The sequence below is a fragment of the Tupaia chinensis genome, unplaced genomic scaffold (assembly GCF_000334495.1).
Source record: "Tupaia chinensis unplaced genomic scaffold, TupChi_1.0 Scaffold000049_1, whole genome shotgun sequence".
NCBI classification, from domain to species: domain Eukaryota; kingdom Metazoa; phylum Chordata; class Mammalia; order Scandentia; family Tupaiidae; genus Tupaia; species Tupaia belangeri.
Genome location: NW_006159507.1, coordinates 1,104,225 through 1,114,286, shown reverse-complemented (window position 1 = coordinate 1,114,286; position 10,062 = coordinate 1,104,225). Strand labels below are relative to the sequence as shown.

Genomic DNA, 10,062 nt, shown 5'->3' with positions numbered 1-10,062 from the left:
GCAAGTAAATTATCAGCGGCTCGTGTAAAGTGTGTGGTATGATTGCCTGTCACAGGTGAGGACAGCCCCTACCCGCCATGCTGCCTTCCACACGGGGGGAGACCCAGCCTGAGTGACGATGGGGGCCGGCAGGGAGGGAGGGAAGGTCGATCTGTCAGGTCTTTATCCCCGTGCTATGCGCTGCTTTCCATGGGACAGCTATGAGGCATGGGTCCTGCTACCAGGAAGAGGCACGGCCTTGTGAACACACAGCCTAGTCTAGGCTCTGGAATCTCCCAGTAATGGCAGCGGGCCTGGCTTTGGTGGAGGTCGAGACCTACAGGAAATTCCAGCCAGTTAAGTGACAAAAGGGAAGACATGTGACAACTGCCACGTGGTGGGTGCGTGTGAATGGCACAGCCACAGGGAAACAGCAGAGTAGACTTTAACGCTCCAGATGTGCACACCTGTGTGTGTGTGCGCACACCTGCACTCATGAGAGACAGAAAGTGAGAAAGTGTGTCCATGCCACAGTCCCTTCACCTCCATTCTCTTCCTGGGATTTTGGGCACACACATGCGCCCAACGTGAGTTTCAAGTCGCTTGGTCCAGGACTTGAATCATAATCAGCCACGTGGGACTCCAGCACCTTAACCATCAGGCTGCCTGCTGGCCCCAGTGTTTGTGCTTTATAAATGAAGAGAGAGTGTTAGATGGGAGGGCAGTGGGACAGCCAAGGTCCTGTCTCAGTGTGTCCTGACGGGACTGTGATTAACGCCATTCTATTTTCTTGAGGTCCGGTTTCAAAAGTCTTGAGAAAAGCTTTCTGGACCTTAATTTGGGGGTGAGGGATTTAACGGGGGCTTGAGCAAGTGGAGTTGAAATCCTTGGACCATTTCCTCGGCTGTGAACTGGGCACGAGACTGCCTGCCCAGGTGGCCAGGGTGGATGGGAGGGAGCTTCTCCGCAAGCATCCGGCGGCAGGTCCTCCCAGGCCCTCACTTCTTTTTCACCAGGGAGTGAATTCGGAAGGCAAGTTGGGCACACCCTCTTCTCTCCCTCGGTGCCAACCCACTGCAGGAAGCTCAGCAGAGGGGCAAACGGCGGCCTGGAGGGTGTTCCACTTGATGGGTAGCACGGCACCAGCCGCCGGACCACGCAGAATCAGCTTCCGTAATCTCTCTACCTCCCTGGTTTGTCTGGATGCAGGGAAGGACGAGCGAGGGGCCCTGAGCCCTCTGAGATAGACCCAGAAGGGGGAGGGAACCCCTGGCACTCTGTCCACGGCTGTCACTCCCTTCCCTTGCTTGCTGCCTCACTCAGAGTCGCGATTCCAAAGGGGATACCGAAGAGCCCACCTGAGGGGTCTGGGACCTGTGCCCGGGGGCGGGGAGAGGCGAGCGTGTCCCCTGGTTCTGGCAGGCTGGTGACATCCTGTTCCACGACACTTGATGTCATGCAAACGACCACCCCCCTTGCAAGTTGGCACAGACTATTAAAGTGTGTTATTCATGGGACCAGCTGATGGCAGCATGGTTGCGTCGCGGGACTCCCATAGAGTTGACTATAGTTCAAGTCCTGGACTCGGCAGCTTAAAACTCACACTGGGTGCGTGTGTGTGCCCAAAAGCCCAAAAGGAGAATGGAAGAGAAGGGACTGTGAGGGGGCCATCCCCCCTGGAGGGTGATTTCTTGCTTCTGTCTCTCTGTCTCAGTCTCTCCAGTAAGCACACACACCCTACAGAAAAAAAAGTCTCAAATAAATAAATGAAGTGTGTTATTCACAAATGAAGTGTGATGTGCTGTTAGAGTGTCCTGGTCACCCCAATTCAGGGTTCTCCCAAAAGCCTGGCTGCCTTGGTACCCTTGGCAACATGGTAAATACGCACAAGTGTTTACCAAAGGCCTACTACGCACCAATGAGCATTTATGGGGGGCCAACTATGGGGTACATCACTAAACAAAACAGGGAAAATAAAGCAAGTCCCCACCTTCAGGAAATTCACATTCTAGTCAGGGACTTTTTTATAGAATTTTTTATTTTATTTATTATTATTATCATTATTTTTTTTATTTGCTATAGGGCATGTGCACTCAGCAGAGAGAGAAAAATGAGAAAGCAAGCCACCAGGTCTGGGACTCAAACCACAGTCAGCCACATGGAAGTCCCATGCCTTAATCACCATGCCACCTTCTGACTCCATGCTGGCCTGTCTTTTAACAGGGGTTACGAAGGGTGAGTGCAGGAGCCACAGAGATTTAAACTCAGCATTGCTCTTCCTGGCAAAATAATAAAACAAGCACAGTTTTTGTTCCTTTCCAAACTGCTGTGCTCACGTCCCTCTTTCTGCATCGTGGTTGTGCTTCTCTTAGCTGGTGTCTCCACCTGGGCCTCCTCTTTGGCCTGGACCACAGAGAGGCAGGGTTTGGGAATGAGAAATATTTTCCTCTCGTGCTTGCTGGCTTGGGAAAACTGGAAAGGGCCCACCTGGCTCCCAGGGTTTCTAAAAATAGCAAGCTTCCCTATAGATTTGGCTTAGCTGTTCTTTCTCCTCGGTCCAAGACGCCGTTCCTATTAGAGCATCACTCGCTGCACATGCAAATGAAGGGCGGCAGGAGTGAGATCTGAATGGAAGAAAATCAACAGGGACCTGCCACTGCCGGGCTCCAGAAATGACAGTGCAGAGACCCAGACAGCACGTGCAGCCGACGGACGCTGCCCACAGGGCAGAGACGGTCCCTTCTGCCCCCACCCAATGCATTCCAGTGCTCAGGACAGGAGGCTGGGCAGGAGGTGGAGGGTTTGTGTCCAAGGCCAAGACTGGGGGCTGAATCCTTTTGGGCAAGGGCTGAGGACTGTCTAGGACAGGGTTTCTGGGACCCTGGGCACAAGCGTGTTTGCTACGGGACCAGTGGTGGGCTGGCTTAGCAACCAACTCTCTGGGAAATGCACACGTGTGTATGCATGCTCACACACAGGCACACACACACACACATATTTACTTGGGTCTACTCTGTGTAGCACACAATTTACAAATAAAAGTGAAATCATACTTGGGGGGGCGGACAGTGGCACTGCAGTAAGATGTGACACTCTGCGGGACCAGCAGTTAGCATAATGGCTATGTCGCTAGACTCCCACGTAGTCAACTGTGGTTCGAGTCCCAGACCCAGTGGCTTAAACTCACATGGGGCGCATGTGCGTGCATGCCCAAGATCCTGAAAGGAGAATGGAGGAGAAGGGATTGTGGCATGGCCATCCCCCCCCCAGGGGGGATGCCCCCCCCCCCCCCCAGGGGGGGAGGGGGTAGGAGTGATTTCTCGCTTTCTGTCTCTCTGTCTCCTTCTGTCTTTCTGGTGAGCACACGCACCCTATAGCAAAAACCTCTCCAAAAAAATTAATAAATAAAAACAAAAAACGTGACGCTCCGCAAGGCTGACCCACATGGGAAGATTCTGGGCTCACATCCAGAGGCCCGTCTGAGTGCTCCGGGCACACACAAGCCAGAGCTGGCTGAGGCTGGGGGTGGGTTGTGGCATGAGGAGCCTGTGAAGGGGAGCTGTCTCTCTCTCTCTTTCTCTCTCTGACTCTCTCTGTCTCTCTTGCTCATGTAAGAAGTAAATAAGAAAAACTTTTTAAAAATGTTACCATACTCTTTTTTTGTAAATTTCATATAATCAATTCATTTGCACAGAATGGTTTTATGGATTTTTATCCCTACATCTTGTAGTCAGCCTCTGGTTACAACTGATGCAGCAGGATGGTCCTTCCAGAATACTGGCTGCCAGTTTCCCTTACCTTAAGGAGTAAGATGACAGTGAATCCACAAAGAAGGCGAGTGAACTTTGGTCACCAACGAAGTAAGCAGCCCTCTACCTTGGGTGCTGTTCATCATGTAAAGCCACCAAAATAACACGCTTTCAAATATTTAATCTCCCTCACTTTCTCAAAACTACAACAGAGCAACAAATCAAGCCCTGAACTGGACTGTCTGCCGATTTCCATGGTGTAAATACCTCCATCACTGCTGATCTCCAGCCCGAGGCGACTCGTGGAAGCGGAGTGGGGAAGAGACGTGACGGCTCGTGCTGTACAACGTTCCCACCACACAGACACACAGCGGTAAACCTCGGGAGCACAGCTCACAGGGAAAGGTGGTTTTAAAAATGGGAAGGGACCAGCAGTTAGAGTAATGTCTATGTCGCAGGACTCCCATGTAGTTGACCGCAGTTTGCGTCCCGGATCCGGTGGCTTAAACTCACACTCTGCGCGTGTGCGTGCGTGCCCAAGATCCCGAGAGGAGAATGGAGGAGAAGGGATTGCGGTGTGACCATCCCCCCTGGGGGGTGATTTCTCGCTTTCTGTCTCTATGTCTTCGAGAGGGCGTGCCCCCTAGCAAAAAAATCTCCAAAAAAAAAAAAAGAAAAAAAGTAGAAAATTTTTTAAAAAATGGGAAGTGAAGCGTTGTGAGCACTTGTTATCTTTGTTTTCAATAGAATGTAAGTTTATATCATTTCGTTTTTAATAATGACTGTGTTTAGCAACCAATTCAACCAACTTTCTAAAAATCTGACAGATAGTTTTCACAAGCTGGTTGAAGCTGGCTCCTGCACGCCACCCAATGGGGACCACGTGGCGGAGAATGTCACCGAGTAGGGGAGAAAGCCATTCTCTTCATGTCTGCTCTGAACCTGAGCCTCTCGGGCGCTAAAGACGGGCCACTCTGGGGGTTTCCAGAGACGGCGATGTGGAGTCTGGTGTGCTCAGAACAGGCAGGGAAGCTCCTCCCACTGGCCTTAGGGACAAGAGGAAGAAAGAGGGACAAATAGGACAGGTGACCAGTTTGTGAGCTGCCCCTGTGGAGCTCCCCAGAAAGGACGGGGGCCCAGAAGAGGGCCAGGGTTCCCATGTTGAATAGGTGTGGACTACCACCAGCAACCACCCGGGGCAGGTCACGCGGCTCAGAACCGCGCTGTACCCCGCACTCTTCCGACAGCTCGGGCTTTCCAGGAGCTGCACGAGAGGCTGCCAGCCGGCGCTGGCATCAGTGACGATGGCGCTGCAGGCCGCTGCCAGCCTCCAAGCCTCCTTCCATCCCACCCCTCCCAGTGCCCCAGGGAATTCGTGGGAGATCTCCCCCTCTCTTCCCTTCCGTGTGACTCTCAGACACCCCCACCCCCACCCTGTTTCCAACCTAAGTGCCCTTCCACCAGCCACAGGATCTCAGAGTTGCAGAGACTTCTAAGATTTTCCAAAATATATTTTTTTCTTTTGAAGATGAGAAAACAGAGGCTGAAGGAAGGGAAGAGACTTACTCAAGGTCACAAAAATATCCAGGGCAGAACTGGGTATGGTGACCGTTTGTCCGGGCTTCCCTGGGATTGTGGGGGGGTTTCTGGAAGAAGTTGCTCGCCTAGAGCTGGGACCACAACTCGGGTCTCAACTTGTCCCAAGGCAGGGGTGGTCAGAGCCAGTCCCTGGGAGGGAAGGAGGCCTGGGTCAGCAGAGTTGCAGGATGGAATTTTCCAAGGGAAAGGCAGAGGAGGTCACATCTGGGCGCTGGGACCTTCGCCTGGGCCGACGCTTGGCGCCCTGGGGCGTCCCACCTGCTGCGGCCCCGTATCTATTTCCTGGCCCCTGACCGCATGCTGCACCCGCCTGCTCAGTGCCAGGAGCCAGTCGCCGCTGTGTGTGCATCTTATCTCAGCCCTGCCAGCCCGGAGCGGGGATGCACATGCACACAGCCCACGGCCACATTAATATGTGATTCCCCCCGGGAGCGTGTGGAGCACTGTATGCGTTTCACAATCCTGTTTCGTCCCAACGAGCTGCACAGCCCAGATGATTTGAAACAGATTTTTGAAAAGGCAAAATAAAGCTGGAACCAAACCTAGGAGAGGCATCTACCACTCTCCCCACCCCGGCTCTCCCTCTCGCCACTCCTGACTTTAACCCTCTTCCCTCACACCCCAGGAGCCTCCTGCATCAACAGGCCATGAGCCAAGAAAAATTGCATTGGGCACCGGTCACTCAAGCCAGGAGCCCTGCCCCGTCCTGGGCAGTGTCCCCCAGCCTGGGCTGACACGTCATCCAGGCAGTGGAAGGTTGCGTGCCAGCTTCCAGCCTGTTGCCTCCTCTGTCCAATGTTGCTGCCTCCCTCCATAAATACCATCTCTGTCGCCCTGCCCCAGGGAGCATCGCCGAAGCAGAGAACAGAGTAGAGATCAAAGTCAAATCCGAAAGTCCTAAGTCTGATTTTTCTTCTCTGCCACGGATGGGCTGTGTGACCCTGGACAAGTCACTTCATTTCTCTGAGCCGCTGTTTCCTCAGGGCAGCATGAGGATAATAATAACAGCTCCCCCATAGAAAAGCTGTGCAGGTTCTCTTGCTAAAGCTTCAGGGATGCCTAGCACAGTGCCTGGTACATAGCACCAGAAATAGCCGTTAGAGCAAGGCTCTGCTAAGACCACCTAACCCAACCACTCCACTTTAGAGAAGGACAAGTGGAGGCCCCGAAAAGGCGAAGAACTTCCCAAAGCCAGCAAGATGCTGCTATCCCGTCCCCGTCTTGACCCAGGTGCCTTGGAGCTCCGGGGGGATGTGAGGAGTTGCTCACACCCTCACCGCCCTCTAGGCGTCTGGTCCACACACAGCCAGCACCTCCGCGGGCTGCGCACACAGGGAGCTTCCCCACTCACCATGGAGCTGGTCTGGACATGAGGTCCGGGCTCACAGTTCTGCAGCTGTCTTGTCGTCTACCACTGCAAGCGTGCAGCTCCCATCCGCAGGACTGCAGGGGTCCCGCTAGGGCTCAAAAGCGTCCATGAACTGGATGCCAGGAGCTGAGACTTGCCTCCGAGGATCCCACTGTGCCTCGTCTTCCTTCTGGGGCAGGGGACAGCGCTCTGTCTGCCTCTGATAAAACAGCCCGGCTCTTATCTGCCAGAGTCAGGGTCCGGCTGGCCCTCCGAGGAGCTGGGGTTCCAGGAAGCACTCAGCCCGTTTTGCTGCCCCCGGATGCTGCCTGTGCTCTGAACACAGCCGATTGCCTGTCAGTGTGTCACTCTGAGCCCTGCCAGGGAGAACTCCGCGCTGGCCCCCAGCAGGCGGGGCCCCCACCCCTTCACATCCCACTCCCCACTCCCATCTTGGCAAGGGGACTGGGAAAAGGCAGCTAATTTCAAGTCCACACAGCGTCTGTGGTCGTGTCCTGAATCCTCCACGATTAATCACGGAGCATCTGATTTCTGCTTTGCCTCAGAGGGGGGGCGGAGGGGACGCCTGGAAGTTTCTGTTTACTCCATTCTGCACCAGGGCGGTGTTAATCACAAACAGCCAGGGACGCAGCCTACCCCGGAGTCTGCTCTCGGCCACCCTCCCTCCTCCAGCCCTCTCTTACCTTGCCCTTTTTCTGTCCCTTCCTCACCCTTCCTGCCTTCCCTCCCTTCTTTGCTCTTTCCCATCTGCCCCCCTCCCCCCTCTGCACCCGGATCCAGTGCTTTACACGCCCCTTCCTCTGGTTCTGGGTTTCCCCAAGCACCCTCTCCCCTCTGCACCTCCTACTTCTCCTAGGTCGCAAATATGCCTGGCCCTTTTCCTTGACACCCTTACCGTGTGTGCTCGGGCGCTTTTTTATAAACAACCTAATTATTTGGGGGCCTGGGGTGGGTGGGCCCCACCCCAGGTCCTGCCCCATTTCTGTGTGTGTACAACTTCTGCAAACTTAACAGTGTCTTTGAGTCAAGGGGTGGGCTCCAGACTGGCAACTCCTTTTGTCAACTCAGCACATCTTGGCTTTCTGAGTCTGCCTGGGATGGACCCAGGAACAAAGCCCCCATTTACTGCTGCTGGAGGAGAGGCCGTGGCAGCACATCCAGCGCCTCGGAACACCTAGAGCAGTTCCCACTCCCTCCCCTTGGCTCCTTTCCACCCTGCAGCCAGTGCAGAAAAGGGACTAGGATGAGACAACCCAAAACGACACCCCTCCCTGTGGCAGCGCACGACACTGCGAAGGGTAATGCGGCAAAGTCTTTGAGAAACTGAAATGAGCATCTCCTATCAGCCGGACACCACCTCCCTGGACGCCGAAGGAGGCAGGCTCAGAGCTGTGCGCTGAGAGCTGTGTCTATACCCAGCAAATACTGCCTGGTCGGATACAACAGGAGAGTCCTATCGTGGTGTGCCCAGCAGGGTTTAAAAAGAGCCATCTCTGCTCCAGCTAGTGGCCTAGAAGTTAAGGCAGCTGGATGCCACATGGCTAATTGAGTAGATAGAGTCCCAGACCTGGGAGCTTGAAAAACACACCTGGCATGCATGGATGTATCCCCAAAATCCCCAGAGGAAACTGGAGAAGGGACTGCAGCATAGCCATCGTCATAGTGTGGGGGGTGCTTTCTCACTTTCCCTCTCTTTCTCTCTGGCAAGCACGTAAGCACTAAAGCAAAAAAAAAAAAAAATTTTTTTTTTCATTTTTAAAATTTAAAAATTAATTTTAAATTAATGTTTTAAAAATTATCATAGAAAAGAGCTATCTCTGTATGTAACAACAAGTGTGGGTCCCCAAGCCATTACTGAGTGAAAAGCAGGTCTGTTGAGAGATTTAGCATACGCCTGGTGGTGTGCTGTCCCTCCGTAATACGCGTGCAAGAGAGAGTGCTCCAAGAAGCTCGTGGAAAACGCATATTATGAAGAAATTATACATGAGTTTCAATTTTTTTGTTTTTGCCTCAAAATAAAGTTGCACCTTCATTCCATTTATCCACAAACTTTTTGAAGTCCTCTCAGCTAAAGCCAGAAAGATAGGCTAGAAGGATGTAAACTACACTGCGTTGTCACGTCTGGGAAAGGGTTTGGGTGTGGTGCTCTTACCTGGAATAGTTTCATCTCTAAAAGTGAAAAGGGACTGGCCTCTACCTTGTCTCCAAACAGCTTTCTTCTTAACGGACTCTGCACCCCTTGTGGGGGGAAAATGACTCCCAAATCATTTGTCTCCTTGAACTAACTCAAAGAACTTAATAGCAGGTCAGGTCAGTAATAAACCACGGTCCTTAGGAGCGAATGCAGAAAGTCCGCAAATACACAATCGTGCAAAACTCACCTCCAGGTGGGTGTTTAGACCCTGGAGCCAGCAGTGACTGACTACAGACGGCAACTCCTCCAGGCCAGGAGGGCTGGCCGGTTACTGCGCAGTGGGCTGGGGTCTCCAGAAATGGGGAAAGCAGACAGTACCAGAGAGCGATGGGGGGTTCAGGAGGCAGCGCCACCTACTCCAACTTGTAGACCACTGACAGCATTTGAGAGCACCTTAAAGGAATGAGCCTAAACGAGTACAGACATTATGAACAGGTAGTTTCAGGCCAGCCATGTCCCTCTTCCTCACTGTGCAGATGGCCACGTGTGCGGCCCGCCCCACACAGAGGGCCGTGGGTTCCGAAAGGTGCTGACTCGCTGCTGTCCACAGACTCTCCAGTGCCCTCGCTCCTCACTGGTCAAATGCCTACTGCTTCAGGATCTCAGCTTGGGAGCGGGTGTCTCCACAGCCTGGCAGGTCCCCAGCCCCAACCTCCGTCCTTCAGGGCAGGAGGAAGCTCCAGTTTTGGAGCCTGGAGGCTGCAGACTTGGGGGTTCCCAGCCACCTGGGGATGTGGCATGGGCAGACCATGCAGTGTTTTCCACAGAGGGGCTCACACAGGGTGGTGCCCAAGCTGACCGTAGGGGACGCGCAGACTGGACGCTCGCCCATGCTGCCACTCATGGGGCAGTCTTTTTGCTCCCATGGCTTTCTCTCGCGATCCCACTTGGCCTGGGAGAAAGTTTCCCTGAAGGCAAGTCTGCCTTTCATGCCACTCTGCCTTTTGAACAGAGAGGGCAGGCCCCGGGCGTGGGACGTCCCCTGCCCAAAGCATCAGCTAACCTGTGTCGAGCAGGTGACAATGATTTTTCATAGACACTTCCCTATTTTTAAATTTTTAAAATGTTTTTGCCACAGGGTGCACATGCTCACCAGAGAGAGGCAGAGAGAGGGAAAGTGAAAAGTCACCCTTCTCCACCGTTATCCTGAGATTTGGGGCCACACACACATG

The 10,062-nt window shown here is 53.5% G+C and overlaps 1 protein-coding gene and 1 long non-coding RNA gene across 4 annotated transcripts in view; one reads left to right on the top strand and one right to left on the bottom strand.

The window, feature by feature from the left end:
* Positions 1-4,119, top strand: LOC114009340 (uncharacterized). The gene is made up of 3 exons (XR_003550773.1): positions 1-55; positions 3,710-3,839; positions 3,941-4,119. It is a non-coding gene; the product is annotated as an uncharacterized LOC114009340 (long non-coding RNA).
* RIPOR3 (RIPOR family member 3) overlaps positions 1-7,393 on the bottom strand; it is a 91,183-nt gene extending 83,790 nt beyond the window's left edge. For all 3 annotated transcript variants that reach the window (XM_027775075.1, XM_027775078.1, XM_027775076.1), the window contains exon 1: positions 6,679-7,393. In XM_027775075.1, coding sequence (XP_027630876.1) covers positions 6,679-6,681 — 3 coding nt within the window. In that variant the 5' untranslated portion in view covers positions 6,682-7,393. The remainder of the gene's footprint in view (positions 1-6,678) is intronic.
* Between the last annotated feature and the right edge of the window lie 2,669 nt (positions 7,394-10,062).